This window comes from Oryctolagus cuniculus, chromosome 1, assembly GCF_964237555.1.
Source record: "Oryctolagus cuniculus chromosome 1, mOryCun1.1, whole genome shotgun sequence".
Taxonomy (NCBI): Eukaryota; Metazoa; Chordata; class Mammalia; order Lagomorpha; family Leporidae; genus Oryctolagus; species Oryctolagus cuniculus.
The window spans coordinates 209,510,636-209,526,428 of NC_091432.1; the positions used below are offsets into that span (position 1 = coordinate 209,510,636).

General features: G+C 45.2%; 1 protein-coding gene across 2 annotated transcripts in view; it reads left to right on the top strand.

The window, feature by feature from the left end:
- Window positions 1-13,418: 13,418 nt before the first annotated feature.
- Window positions 13,419-15,793, top strand: part of TMEM38B (transmembrane protein 38B) — a 47,849-nt gene continuing 45,474 nt past the window's right edge. Inside the window, exon 1 of one of the 2 annotated variants that reach the window (XM_008256762.4) lies at window positions 13,419-13,652. In XM_008256762.4, the coding sequence (XP_008254984.1) occupies window positions 13,541-13,652 (112 nt within the window). In that variant the 5' untranslated portion in view covers window positions 13,419-13,540. The remainder of the gene's footprint in view (window positions 13,653-15,793) is intronic. The other variant, XR_007923490.2, reaches the window with a different exon arrangement.

Genomic DNA, 15,793 nt, shown 5'->3' on the forward strand with positions numbered 1-15,793 from the left:
GAAGTTGTTACTGGAATAAGCTGGGCCAGCAAGTTTTTTTATTGTTTGTTTTTAAATAAACTTCAGCTCATTTTTAGACCTAGACCTTCCTGTCACTGTTCTTGTGTATTCATATCATTCAGTGTCTTCCTCTCTTGGTCAAGACATCCATAAACGCTCCATGAACTGGTGTCTCCCAATCAGTGAGTGACCTTCTCCTTCAGGCTTCTGTATCTATGGGTGGTTGGCACTCAGCACTTTGTGCTAATTGGTTTCCTAGCTGGTTATACCCTTGGGTGATGAAGCCCTGGCAGTTGGAGATCGCTTCCCCGGAGACTTCCTGCCACACACCTGTCCCTGTCACAGCTCGCAGAGGAACGCGTCTTTCTCTTAGCGCAGAACCTCGTTCCCTCTGGGATCTCTTACTGCTTTCCTGTTTCTAATCAGAGAGAACCTTGTAATTCACAGTTCATTTATGGAGCTGGAAAGATGGATTCTCCTGAGATTAATGAGTGACTGAGGCCTTCTTAGTCAGTCAGATGCTCTCTTTACTACCCCTTCTGCTCCTCTACCCTTAAAGTAGCTGAAATAGTCAACAGCAAATACCCAGTAATTTTCCACCAAAAAATGAAAATAAACACATATTTCAAATTTGCTCTCATTTGTTCCCCTTCTCACTTTTTTAAAAAGCACCTTTTTTATTTTATAAAAATTATTATTTGAAGGAGAGAGAGAGAGAGATTCTATCTACTAGTTCATTCCCCAAATGCTTTTAACATCCAGGGCTAGGCTAAGTCAAAGCCAGGAACTCAGAGCTCCATCCAGGTCTCTCACATGGGTGGCAAGGACTCAAGTACTTGAGCCATCATCTTCTGCTTCCCAGAGTGGCCATTTGCAGGAAGCTGGATCAGAAACAGAGTAGCTGGGTGTCCAGCCCTTTCCCCCTTCTTTTTTAAAGCTAAAGAACATTCTTATAATCTCACAGTCTCAAATGCTGGTTGGAATGATGAGTGGAAAGGCAGACAGTTAGAGGTGGAAGATTTCAGATGAATTTACATAATTTCTGAGCATTAAAATATGCTTATTCTGCTTATAATTAATTCAGGGGAGCTTTTATCTGAAAATTTCAATTAATAGTTTTAATCAATTTCCTTATATGGAAATTTAACTGTTCTAAGCCAATTTCAGACTTGCTTTTGCAACCAGCTCAACAAATGACAATGTAAACATTAACGATGTTTAAAAATCCTAACCTTGGTTTGAATCTTGCTGTGGATGGCTTTCTTTTGCTGATGTAATGCTGCCCCATTGGATTTTTAGTGCTCGGTCTACATTATTTTTATCAACTTCTTATGATGAACTGAGAGCTAGTCATTGAGGTACATGTGAGCTGAAGTCTTGTGACTTTACCAAGTTAACTGTCTCAATAGCATTAAAATCAATTGTCATAGACACAGCTTTGGGAAAAAATGATTTCTTTACAAAAACTGTAGTGATGCAAATTTTTTTTAAAAAAATCCAGAAGACTAAAAAATCTGGTTACTATTTTAAAAACCATGAATAGAAAATGTTTGTATTACACAAGGTTAGTTTCATGCTTATTATGGTAGAAATTTTATTACTGAATTCATCTAGGAGTTTTCCACCTTCATGTTCTATAGCCCTCAGAACACAACGGACGCTTGAATGCAGAATTCAGTGTGAATAATCCTCCTATCCCAGCCACACAGGAGAGTGCAGTCTCTAAGAGCTGCTGCTGTTGAGACAAGCATACAAAAGACAAAACAAAAGAATGAAAAAGAAGTTTATATATCATGTTAGACTGCACAGGATGCCAAAAGCCAAGTCTAAATAGCTTTGGTTGTTTTGCCTAGGATCAGTTTCTAGGGCAGCACAATGGAAATTACCAAATGCAACTGAAACGTAAGCCTTCAGGTCCATTGTCAAATCTGGGATTAAAGCCAGAAAAAGTTAACCAACAGAAAGACCAGACAGTTATCACAACAGTGATGGCTCACTGTTGTTGGAGATCGGAACATAATCGAGAATCCAAAGTATGGCACTTGGCATGCTGAGTACTTTGAACTAAGGGAGATGGGAAGATCTCTCTGGCCTTCTCCTGCCTTCCTATCTGCAGCCTCTTGTTCTGTCCCCAGAGAAGGTCATAGAAACCAGAATTATTCTTCTACAGGGGAGGTATTAGGAATTAGAACATGCTCCCCAGAATCAACCTGATTAACCTAGAAGGTCTGTCTCTCTTCTCCCTTGACGATCTTTATTCCAGAGCTGTCCTTCCTTATTTCCTCAAGAAAGGAGGGACAGACAGGTCAAGAAGGATCTGAACAGATGGCCTTGCCTGGGTTTCCTTCCCTCAGTCTATTATCACTAAGTACCCTTTTGTTCAATCACATTTTCACACAGCTTCTTCACTGGACCTAAGCATAAGAACAGTTTTCCCTGGTCTTTTTTTTTTTTTTTTTTTTTTTTTTAAAGACAGAGTGGACAGTGAGAGAGAGACAAAGAGAAAGGTCTTCCTTTGCCGTTGGTTCACCCTCCAATGGCCGCTGCAGCCGGCGCGCTGCGGCCGGTGCACAGCGCTCATCCGAAGGCAGGAGCCAGGTGCTTCTCCTGGTCTCCCATGGGGTGCAGGGCCCAATCACTTGGGCCATCCTCCACTGCACTCCCTGGCCACAGCAGAGAGCTGGCCTGGAAGAGGGGCAACCGGGACAGAATCCGTCGCCCTGACCAGGACTAGAACCCGGTGTGCCGGCGCCGCAAGGCAGAGGATTAGCCTAGTGAGCCAGCGCCGGCCTACCTTGTCTTTTATTATAAGAGTGTTGTCTCTGACCCTTATGATGGATAAGGAAAGGCCTCACATCTTTCTGCTAATACAGTGAATTGGGGCTTCTTATAATGACATGGGGTAGCAGCCCTGTGATGTTCTTTCATTATTCATAAAGACCTAACTCTCCTTACTGGTGTGTGACACTAACTTTCTACCATGGCATTCTTTCCTCCAATTCTACAGCAGTTCTCTAGCTAGAGTGCTGGCTGTTCTTTGGACTTCACGGAAAGAAGGCTGTGGAAGGCTGTCATAGGTTTGAAGTACTGCAAAAGTTGTCAGCACATTTTAAGTTTACCTTGTGACTATTTTCCCAGCTCCCATCCTCATCCACTACATGTGCAGTTGCCCTGATACTGCTGGGAGTCCTCGAGATCTTTAATATTCTGAAGAATATAAAAAAATTTCTGCTTTCTGGACTGTTTTTGGAAGACACAGAAGACAAGAGCCAGGAGCCCCATCATGTGCCCACAGATTTAGAGAGTTCATAACATGGCACTTGAGGAGAGCAGGCTTGGGGTTTTCAGGCTCATGTTCTGTGGTTAGATATATAAAAAGGAACATGAGAAGCAGGTTGTGCTACAGAATGATCCATCAAATAGTGACTGCCTTGGCTGCAGGACAACTATTCTTCCACTTACTTTAATCAGAATTGTTGCATAAGCTCCTGGACTTGGACTTGGGCTTTGAGGAGACAGTTGTCGCAAGACTTGTAAACCAGGATCCTGGTTAACTTTTGCATAGCAGCTTTTATTTATTTATTTATTTATTTATTTATTTATTTTTTGACAGGCAGAGTGGACAGTGAGAGAGAGAGACAGAGAGAAAGGTCTTCCTTTGCCGTTGGTTCACCCTCCAATGGCCGCCGCGGCCGGCGCGCTGCGGCCGGCGCACCGCGCTGATCCGATGGCAGGAGCCAGGAGTCAGGTGCTTTTCCTGGTCTCCCATGGGGTGCAGGGCCCAAGCACCTGGGCCATCCTCCACTGCACTCCCTGGCCACAGCAGAGGGCTGGCCTGGAAGAGGGGCAACCAGGACAGAATCCAGCGCCCCGACCGGGACTAGAACCCGGTGTGCCAGCGCCGCTAGGCGGAGGATTAGCCTAGTGAGCCGCGGCGCCGGCCTGCATAGCAGCTTTTAGTTGGAAGCTGAGCACACTATGAGTTGAGATCTGGGAGAAGGTCCACTGATTATTAGTGCCCTAATTTGTTGCCATGTAATTGAGCAGGAGTCCCCTGAAAGAGGCTTCAAATCCAGGGAGGGCAGGCAACACACTGTGGTACACAAAATGGGATTGTGACTCTAAGGCATTTGCCAGCACTTGTGTTTCCTAGACGTTCTTAAACTCTGCTGTCTGTATCAGCAAATGGGCCTCCAAGACTTAGGACAACACATTGTGCTTCCTGCTGTTACAACTCCTATTCTATACAATCTTTGCTCATTTCTCTGTGCACTAGAGTTAAGCATCCCAAGAGCCTAGAAGTGTTATTGATCCAGACATAAAGTTGATTAGATCACGGACTAGCCTTTTGGGATTTCCTCGCAATATCTCACAAAAGTCCAATGTAGGCAGTGAAAGGGATGGCCACTTTTTCGTAGAACTATTGACCCATTCACCATTCCCCTTCTTCTGAATAGCAGTCTTCAGCGGAACTGGTGTGCTCCCAACTCTACCCTCACTGACTCCCATGATCTAGCAGCTCACGGATTCATGATTAATGAATTTTAAGTCTGATTTCAGTTACCCTTGACACTCAGCTCTGAGTTGTAGTAGAATAAAACATTAGCTCCTGGCTGAGTACTTCAAAATACCTGATAAAATTTGCATGTCTGGAGCCAAATTATATATTTGTTCAGGCAACAACATCACACAAGGATCTTACCACTACTTAGTGGAAAGCACTTCCCTTTCAGAAAGAAGAGGCAACCTCTTGTAGTATTCAAAGGTACACAATTGAAGGACCCCATAGTGGCCTTGAAGTCTGCCACCCAACTTTACTTTATAAATAGTTCTGTCCCTGGGTATTACGGGGGGGAAGGGGAGAGTGGAGAGAGAGAGAGAGAGAGAGAGAGAGAGAGAGAGAAAGGAAGGGAGGAAGGAAGAAATGAACATAGAAAACCAGTCATTCATAAAGCTTTAGATTTCTGGTACCTAAAGATGAATTCCAGGATGATTTATTATTAACCTTTTCAGTTCTGGAAGGAATTCTTCGAGGAACAGACTCTAGGGAAATAGATAACTAAGGAAATCACATGCTACTTAACTCTTGCATCTCAGGGTTCCAGAAGAAACCTCTGGCTGAGCCTGGTGACATAACAAAGCCTATGAAACATGAGTTAGAATGGGCTTCTTCCCCTTAGCTCACCATGCTACCCAAGCCTCCTCCAGAAACAGAAAATCTAGGCAGGGCCGGCCTGCGTAACAAGTCTAGCTGCCTACTAAATTTGTTAGAATATCTCACCCTCTGCCCCTGCCCCATGGAAATTTTTCATGTACAAAAGTTTTTAAAAAAATCACGTATATGTATTTTGAAGTATAAAATATATGTACTAAGTAAAAGTGCACAAATTGTAAAAGTGCAGCCCCATGAATTTTCACAACAGGAACACAAGGTCATAAAACAGAACAAGGTCATGAAACTCCACATCACCTCCTGCCTCCAAGAGCAACCACTATCCGGACTCTGTAAAATAACTTTGCCTGTTTTTTTAATATATATGTATATATAGAATCATATATAATACATTTTTAGATGAACTTTATAGGAGTATATGGAGAACTCTGCTCTATACCTGCCCCCCCTTAAATTATTTATTTATTTATTTGAGAGGTAGAGTTAAAGGCAGTGAGAGGGAGAGACAGGGAGAAAGGTCTTCCTTCCGTCGGTTCACTCCCCAAATGGCCGAAATGGCCAGAGCTGCGCTGATCCAAAACCAGGAGCCAGAAGCTTCCTCCTGGTCTTCCATGCAGGTGCAGGGACCCAGAGGCCCAGGGACCTGGGCCATCCTCCACTGCTATCCCAGGCCATAGCAGAGCCAGGACTAAAACCTGTGCCCAAATGGGATGCCGGTGCTGCAGGCGGAGGATTAACCTACTGTGCCACCGTGCTGGCCCTGATGCAATTGCTTTGATTAAAGCCATATTCTTGAGTTTCTCTAGGAGTTCTCAACCAGGAGTCATCCAAACTAAAATATACTAATTCCATTTAGACAATCTTTGTTTTTAAATATTTATTTATTTGAATTTAAATATTTAAATATTTATTTATTTATTTGAGAGAGTTACAAAGAGAGAGATCTTCCATCCTCTGGTTCCCTCCCCAAATAACCACAATGGCCAGAGCTGAGGTGATCTGAAGCCAGGAGCCAGGAGCCAGGAGCCAGGAGCCAGGTGCTTCTTCTTGGTCTCCCATGCGGATGCAGGGGCCAAGCACTTGGACCATTTTCTACTGCTTTCCCAGGCCACAGCAGAGAGCTGGATTGGAAGAGGAGCAGTCGGGACTAAAACTGGTGCCCATATGGGATACCAGCACCACAAGCAGAGGATTAACCTACTGTGCCACGGCACTGGCCCCCATATATAATACATTTAAAAAAAGTATTTGGCTTCCTTCTTTAAGCTTTAGGTTTAAGAAATTCATTATGATCAATGCAATATTTCTTTCATTCTTATTGCTGTAAGGATATTGTATATATATTGCATGTCTATACCACAATTTATTCATCCATATTACTTTTGATGAACATGTGGGTTGTTTTCAGTTTGGGACTATTCTACAATGCTGCCGCGAACATCTGTCTACATGTTTTTTATGGACATGTGCGTCTTTTAAGAATGGAATTTCTGGGGCTGGCGCTGTGGCGTAGCAGGTAAAGCTGCCTCCTGCAGTGCCGGCATCTCATATGGGCACCAGTTTGAGTCCCGGCTGCTCAACTTCCAATCCAGCTCTCTGCTGTGACCTGGGAAAGCAGAAGATGGCCCCAGTTCTTGGGCCCCTATACCCACAGGGGAAACCCAGAGGAAGCTCCTGGCTCCTGGCTTTGGATCGGCACAGTGCTGGCCGTGCGGCCATTTGGGGAGTGAACCAATGGAAGGAAGACCTTTCTCCCTGTTTCTCTCTCTCTCACTGTCTGTAACTCTACCTGTAAAATAAATAAATAAAATCTTAAAAAAATTAAAGCAATTGCATCATTTTCAGGTATTAAGAAAAGCATTATTGTTATTTTTCTTTGAGCAAATATGACTACTACTATGCATGATCTCTTAATTTTGAAAACAACACCGTGAAGCAAGTACTATTCTTCCCATGTTAGAGACAAAGACAAAAAAGGCTTACGGGGGCCAGTGCTGTGTCACAGTAGGTTAATCCTCCGCCTGCAGTGCTGGCATCCCATATGGGCTGCCGGTTCTAGTCCTGGCTGCTCCTCTTCTGATTCAGCTCTCTGCTATGGCCTGGGAAAGCAGAAGAAGATGACCCAAGCATTTGGGCCCCTGAACCCGCATGGAAGACCTGAACGAAGCTCCCAGCTCCTTGGCTTTGGATCGGCTCAGCTCTGGCTGTTGTGGCCATTTAGGGAGTGAACCAGCAGCTGGACAACATTTCTCTCTGTCTTTCCCTCTCTCTGTCTGTAACTCTACCTCTCAAATAAATAAATAAAATCTTTAAAAAAAAGGCTTATAGAAATTTAGCAACTGCCATTTATAAGGTCAACCAAACAGAAAGTCAGCAAGGAAACAACAGTTAATCAACACCATAGACCAAATGGACCTAACAGATATCTACAGAACTTTTCAACCTACAGTTGCAGAATACACATTATTCTCATCAGTGCATGGCACTTTCTCTAGGATAGACCACAGGTTAGGCCATAAAGCAAGTCTCAGGAAATTTAAAAAAAATCAAAATCATACCATGCATCTTCTTTGACCACAATGGAATGAAGCTGGAAATCAAAAACTCAAGAATCTCTGGAACATATGCAAACACATGGAGACTGAATAACATGCCCCTGAATGAATATTGGGTCATAGAAGAAATCAAAAAACCATTGAGGAACAGGTTTATTTTTTTCATACTATTTGTTGAACTCTTTACTTAGTATAGAGTTAATCATCTGTGTGTAAAGTTAATTGAAAATAGATTTTAGTAAAAAAATAAGAATTGGAATAGGAGAGGGAGGAGGAAGAAGGATGGGAGAGAGGTACGGTGGGAAGAATCACTATGTTTCTAAAGTTGTATTTATGAAATAAAGTTTGTGTACATTAAATAAAAGGTTTCTGGGGTGGGGGGGGGAACTCATACAGAACTTAAAAAAATCTCTGTCGTTCCCTCTCTCTGTAACTCTGCCTCTAAAATAAATAAATAAATATCAAAAAAGAAAACAAGAACTTAAAAAAAATTCATGGGAAAATGGAAGTAAAAGAAAAATCTATTTCAGTGCAAAAAGTTTAAAATCATGTATTTAAGGAGTCTTCATGGATACTATGAGTTATGAAAAAACTATATAAGGGTTTCAAATTTTTTAATTTAATTAATTAAATTTAAAAGTTTTTGAGAGGCAGAGAGACAAAGAGACAGAGTTTGAAGCCATTGGCTCACTCCCCACATGACCATAATAGCTAGAGCTGACCAGGTCACTGCCAAGAGCCAGGAACTGAATCCAGGTCTCCCAGGTGAGTGGTAGGAACACTGTAACTTGGACCATCACCTCAGCCTCCCAGGGTACACATGAACAGGAAGCTGGATTAAACAGCAGAGCTGGGACTCAAACCTAGGCACATCTACATGGGATGCAAGCACTGCCACTGGCAATTTAATCACTATGCCTAAGGCTGCTCTTCAAAATTTATTTTTGTCCCAAATAAATATCTTTGAGCCCCCCCCCCCCCCCAACACACACACAAAGGAAAACTTTAGAAGTTTTGTTTGTTTTTCTACCGGGCAGGAGAAAATTTAGTAGTACTTCGGGGAGACTGATTGTAACAGAAAAATAACAAATTTTAGACTGTCTAGACTGCCTTTGTGGCCTCTTCTGGCCATTCATTTCTTTCTTTAAAATAAACAGATTTAATGAAATGATTAGAACAGGCACCTCTTGGAATGGCTATCTGGCTCTGTCCTTTCTCAGGACACTGCTTCTGACGTGTAGGGATGGTTTCACTCTGAGCCATGTGACCCAGCCTCTCAGTAGATCAGATAAACACAGGACAGGACTTCTATTCCAGGCCATGGCAGTCTTTCTCTCCTGGCAATACTGCATAGGTGGTCCCAGAGGCTGAGGGATGTTGGCACAGAGGATCGTCAGTGGCTGAGAGAAGCCCACACCCACCTGCTGTTGCTAACCTCAGAAATACTCTGCATGCTTCTCTTCTTGGAGTTGGTTGTTCAACTCTTCTTTGCGTTCAGCAAATTCCTCACTTTAAGCTGCTCAAAACAGTTTTCTATTACTTGCACTTGAAGACATGTTTTTAACGAGCCTGTTCACTTCCAGAATTCTGTTATTCTGTGATTTAATGGTGCATGTCACTGTTGAGGAGAGCTGGATTGTAATGTCAAGTGTTGGTAACCACAGATAACTGGCAGCTACGGCTTAGATGACTGCAGCTTTGGCAGTCCTTACACTGATGAAAACCAGGGATATTCCCTTTAATAATATCAAGTTTTTAATTCGTTATGTTATTACACATTGGGAACATTGTTAGCTTGACAGTTTATTTTAGAGGTATAAGTGATGTTTATATAAAAAGAATTTTAGTTTCCAGTGTAAGAAACGAGTGAGCCAAGTCAGATTTTCCAAAACACAATATCAGAGGTACTATTATTAGACACACGCTGAGTCTGAAGAGTTGACATTACTTGAATTGGTTTATCACTTGAATCTCAGGAACACTGAACTGCTTGAATTCAGTGGGTATGCTAGGGCAACTGGCACTCATCATTTAATTTTCCTTGATAATCCTGAAGGTTTAAAAAAGTTTGAATTCAAATTACACATATTTTATCTTCATTGCATGTAGTATTACAATATAATTTGATTCAATGTAGTCATCAAGTGCCTATAAAAATACCTTGAGAATGAAAATGCCTCGCCAGAAAACTGAAGTTTAGAAGTACAATTGGTTCCATTTAATATGAAACTTACTAATCGCAGACTTTTTATGGTCCTCTAAAAAGTTATTGTTGTGAATTTCCTGAAGTGAAAGGCATGCCACTCAGTGGAAAGAAAGCAGTATTGCAAGGAAAAAAGAGCTAGGACTGCATTTACAATGCTGGATTACAGGATATTACCAACTTGATCCAGCAAATGAATGAGCAAGCCAAGACTAAACGGGGTTATGTGAGTTGTTCTAGAATTAACCTGGTGATTAATATTAGTGGCATGGCCATAATGTTTGTATTAATAGAGGCACATGCTGCTGAAGAAAGCATTTCTTCATTTTTAAGAACAGCTCTGAGCCAGAGCTCTTTTGTGTCCTTTTTCCCACTACAAGAGGACGTTTAGCAAAGTTTAGAGATAATTTTGGTAGTCACAATTGTTTGTGTGTATGTATGTGTGTGTGTGTGCGTGTGTGTGTTTAGTGGGGAGTAGGTGAATGGATGCATTACTGGCGTCTAGTGACATGGACCCTGCTAAACGTCTAACAATGCATAGGACATTCCCCCACAATGAAGAATTATGCAGTCCAAAATGTCCTGTTGAGAAGCCTGGTTTATGAAAATTAATTTCATGCTTTCAAACTAAAAAATGCCTTGAATAGGTTTAATAAAAAACTTTTTCAGATGTTAATATAATTAGACTGGTTTTGCTTTCTAATGAATACTTTGTAATTGGGATTCATTTAATCAGCAATAAGTGTCATACAGTAACTTCTTTTAAAAGTCAGGAAAGGCATTAATATTCGCACATCACTTTCCCAAATGCTGCCTTTCCTTCTTTATTTATTTATTTATTTATTTTGCCAGGCAGAGTTAGACAGTGAGAGAGAGACAGAGAGAAAGGTCTTCCTTCTGTTGGTTCAACCCCAAAATGGCCGCTACAGCCGGAGCTACGCTGATCTGAAGCCAGGAGCCAGGTGCTTCTTCCTGGTCTCCCATGCAGGTGCAGGGGCCCAAGCACTTGGGCCATCCTCCACTGCACCCCTGGGCCACAGCAGAGAGCTGGACTGGAAGAGGGGCAACCGGGACAGAAGCGTCCCCACAACCGGGACTAGAACCCAGGGGGCCGGCGCTGCAGGCGGAGGATTAGCCTAGTGAACCGGGTGACGGCCGCCTTTCCTTCTTATCAATTCAAAGGCTTCTCTCCCTTTTTCCCCTAATGGCCTTCTGCCGCCCCAGTTCATCAGACGAACGAACCCAAGCACTGACCTGAAACAAGCACAGCAGTGTCTTTAAAATTCAGGCAGAATTTGTCTTTTTGTGAGATTGCTACTTAATTTCCCTTATTTTTGCTTGTTTTTAGTTTTTCAGGCTCTAGGCAGATGGGACAAGCTTATTCCTTCAGTTTTTTTTTTTTTTTTAATTTTTTGACAGGCAGAGTGGACAGTAAGAGAGAGAGAAAGACAGAGAGAAAGGTCTTCCTTTGCCGTTGGTTCACCCTCCAATGGCCGCCGCGGATATCGTGCTGCGGCTGGCGCACCGCGCTGATCCGAAGGCAGGAGCCAGGTACTTCTCCTGGTCTCCCATGGGGTGCAGGGTCCAAGCACTTGGGCCATCCTCCACTGCACTCCCTGGCCACAGCAGAGAGCTGGCCTGGAAGAGGGGCAACCGGGACAGAATCAGGTGCCCCGACCGGGACTAGAACCCAGGGGGCCGGCGCCGCAAGGCAGAGGATTAGCCTAGTGAGCTGCGGCGCCGGCCATTCCTACAGTTTTGAAATAAAACAAATTTCAGGTTACTTATAGAGTTTGGGATGATTAATTCTTTCCTGTGGGATTAATCTGCTTAAGGCAAGTAAAATGCTCTATTTACCTTCTTCAAAAATCTCAAATGTGTTTTGCTGCTGCCCTATAGGGATGAGGGGAAATGTCCCCTCTGCTCTCTGACAGTTCACTCAAATAAACTGACGAAGAAAGATTAAACAGGAGAAAAGGCACATAGATTTAATAATGTGAAAAAAGGGGCAAATTAAGGGCAGATACTCTGGCCCAGGGGGTTAAGCTGCTGCCTGCAACATTGGCATACCATATTGCAGCACCAATTTGTGTCCCAGCTGCTCTGCTTCTGATGCAGTTCCCTACTAATGTGCCTGGGAAGGCACTCACGTGGAGATGTGGGAGATCTGACAGCCTTTTGCTGTTAAAAATTATGTGAAATGACGTTGGTAGACACATGATGTAGAGATGTTACAAGGATGACTGTCTTGAGTGGTTTAAGTCCAAGGACAAAGTATGTTCTCTGTGAAATTTTAAGACTGAGAATATGTAAAACCTTTTAGGAAAGAATATCTAAATTCTGCCCCTCAATTAACAACACTATAATCTCAAAGACAAAGGAATGTAAAAAAAAGGAAAAGAACAGAGAGAACTAACTCTCACAAAAAAATATAAAATATGAACAGATAGGGCTGGTGCTGTGGCACAGCATGTAAAGCCACCGCCTGCAGTGCCGGCATCCCATATGGGCGCTGGTTCGAATCCCAGCTGCTCCACTTCTGACCCAGCTCTCTGCTATGGCCTGGGAAAGCAGTAGAAGATGGCCCAAATCCCTGGGCCCCTGCACCCACGTGGGAGAACCGGAAGAAGCTTCTGGCTCTGGCTTTTGATTGATCCAGCTCTGGCCCTTGTGGCCATTTAGGAGTGAACCAGTAGCTGGAAGACCTCCCTCTCTGTCTCTACTTCTCTCTGTAACTCTGCCTTTCAAATAGTCTTAAAAAAAAAAAAAAAGTGGGTGAGGCGAGCCAGGAGTGCAAGCGAAATGGAGGGGACTGTTCTGGCTGGACCACAAAGTGGGAAATGAGGATGAGAAGCAGAGTTACACGTCCCAAATGGCCGCAAGGGCCAGAGCTGGGTCGATCAGGAGCCAGGAGCTTCTTCTGGGTCTCCCACATGGGTGCAGGGGCCCAAGGACTTGGGCCATCTTCTACTGCTTTCCCAGGCCACAGCAGAGAGCTGGGTCGGAAGTGGAGCAGCCGGGACTCCAACCAGCGTCCATATGGGATGCCGGCACTGCAGGCAGCGGCTTCACCCAGTAAGCCACAGCCCCGGCATGCGGCACCCACATTTTTAGCACAACCTTTCTCTCTTAGAAACTGCCCTCTCATAACACTTACACTTCTGACCACCTGTTGTGTACAATTAGGTGCATTTTTTTTTCTTAAAAACAAAACTGAGGAACCGCAACTTTCTCGAGGCCACCACAGTTTCATTTTTTAACCTCCAAAAGGTCACGGTGTGCCTTGTACTGTGGTTGTTCAATAAAAGTTGGGTACATGACATCAATTTACAGAAATAGATCCGACTCCGAGCCAGGAAGACGCTGAACCCTTACTAGGAGACTTGAGGCGAGGCCTCCGGAGCAGCTTCGGGATCCTGCCGCGCGCTCACGGCTCCGGGACACGCGGCCCCGCCCCTCGGCGCGCGGGCTCCCGGAGCCAGGGCGCATGCGCAGGGCGCGCGGCGGCGCGGTCGAGCGCGCGGCCGCGGCTGCCCCTCCCCCCGCCGCTCGCCGCGCACGCGGGGCACCGGTCGCGGCTCCTCGGCTGCCGCGGTGTGTGTGGTAGCCATGGACTCCCCGTGGGACGAGCTGACGCTGGCTTTCTCCCGCACGTCCATGTTCCCTTTTTTTGACATCGCCCACTATCTAGTGTCCTTGATGGCTCTGAAGCGTCAGCCGGGTGAGTGTGGGCGCTGCGGACCGGCCTCCCCGACGCCCCCTTCCCGGCGAGGACTGCCGGGGCCGAGTGGGCAGTCCAGGGGCTTTTGGCCCACGCAGTTCCGATGGCAGTCGACCCCTTGAGTACAAATGGGGAAACTGAGGCCGGGGAGGGGGGAGGCGCGGCCCGGGGTCTTCGACGCCGAAGCAGGGGCGTCTGGCGGACTCCAAGGACAGGTGACAGAAGCCGCCGCCGCTCGTCGGGCTCGCGGTGCCAGCCGTCTTTGGCGCCGTCTCCTGGTGGTGCCACCGCTCCCTCGGACCGTATCTATTTGTTTTACGTGTTTGAAGGGCAGGGAGACGGAGACAGATTCCAATCACCCACGAACAAAGCTGCCTGAGACCTGCAGGTCTCCGACTCGGTGTCTTGGAGTGACAAATGGTCGAGTACTCCCCACTTAGGAAAGTTGTACGAATTCGTCAACACAAAGCCTGGGGCCGACGCACCGGTGTATCCCGTGAACGCGGTGTCGCGGCGGCGGCCACCACCAGTGGCGTTGTACACAGTTAGAGTCGTGGGGCCGCTTTACCATCCGTAGAATGGGGATATAGCCTTGGTGCAGCAGTACAAAGTTAAGAGTCGTGTGGCCATCCGTAGAATGGGGGGGGGGGGGGGGGAGGAATACAGTCTTGGTTCCGCAGTTTGACTTCTCTGCACCACCCTGTTAGTATTTCCCAGCCAGGATATGCTGTTCCTGTATTGCTTTACTCTCTTAGTAAATGGGACCTCCCTTTGAGGTTTGAATCTCCTCTTTCCTTGCGGGCAGGCATTTCTTTGCCTTCTTTGTAGGTGTTCTTGCTGCTTTTCATCTTCCTTGCTCTGCAGAGGCCTGATGAAGGAGGGCTTGAGGATGACGCTGTGCCTCTCTTATGGATTGTTTTTTAAGTCCTTGGACCTCAACTTTTTTTTTTTTTTTTTAATTTTTTGACAGGCAGAGTGGACAGTGAGAGAGACAGACAGAGAGAAAGGTCCTCCCTTTGCCGTTGGCTCACCCTCTAATGGCCGCTGCGGCCGGCGCGCTGCGGCCAGTGCACCGCGCTGATCCAATGGCAGGAGCCAGGTGCTTCTCCTGGTCTCCCATGGGGTGCAGGGCCCAAGCACCTGGGCCATCCTCCACTGCCTTCCCGGGCCACAGCAGAGAGCTGGCCTGGAAGAGGGGCAACCAAGACAGAATCCAGTGCCCCGACCGGGACTAGAACCTGGTGTGCCGGCGCCGCAGGCGGAGGATTAGCCTAGTGAGCCGCGGCGCTGGCCAACATATTTTTCGTTCCTGTTGAAGTCTGCAACTCAGCCTCATTATTTGCTGGAAATTTTGACTTGGTTTACGAGAGTATTACCGTATTAAAGTAGGACAGGTTATCTGTGAAACATAGTTTCTTTGAAAAGAAGAATATTGCCTTTTTAACTCCATATTCCAAATTTATTATTTATTTATTTGAGAGGTAGAGTTACAGAAAGTGAGAGGTAGAGAAAGAGAGAAAGGTCTTCCATCTGCTGGTTCACTCCCCAAATGGCCGTAACGGCTGGAGCTGCATCGATCCGGAGCCAGGAGCTTCCTCTGGTTTCCCACACAGGTGCAGGGGCCCAAGGACTTGGGCCATCTTCTACTGCTTTCCCAGGCTACAGCAGAGAGCTGGATTGGAAGAAGAGCAGCCGGGACTAGAACCGGCACCCATATGGGATGCTGGTGCTGCAGGCGGAGGATTAACCTACTGCACCACAGCGCCGGCCCCTATATTCCGAATTTAGTATGTTCTTGTATAGGCTAAATCAGAGGTTCTCAGAGTGTGGTCTAGGGACCCATGGGGTTCCATGACACTTTTCAGGTTAAAATTATTTTCTTAAAAATATTCAGCTGTTATCTTTCTCACTCCTATTTTCTCACAAGTGTATAGTGGAGTTTTCCAGTGGCTACATGACTTCTGATAATGGAACGGATTGAAGCAGATGTGAGAATACAGCCAGCTGTTTTCTGTTTGAAACCAGACATTGAGGAGATTTGCTACGATATATAACAGTGTGACTTTTCTCATTAAGTGTTGTCTGCTTTGCAAAATTTAATTATTTATCCTAAAGAATACATAATTTATGCTACCATTTAG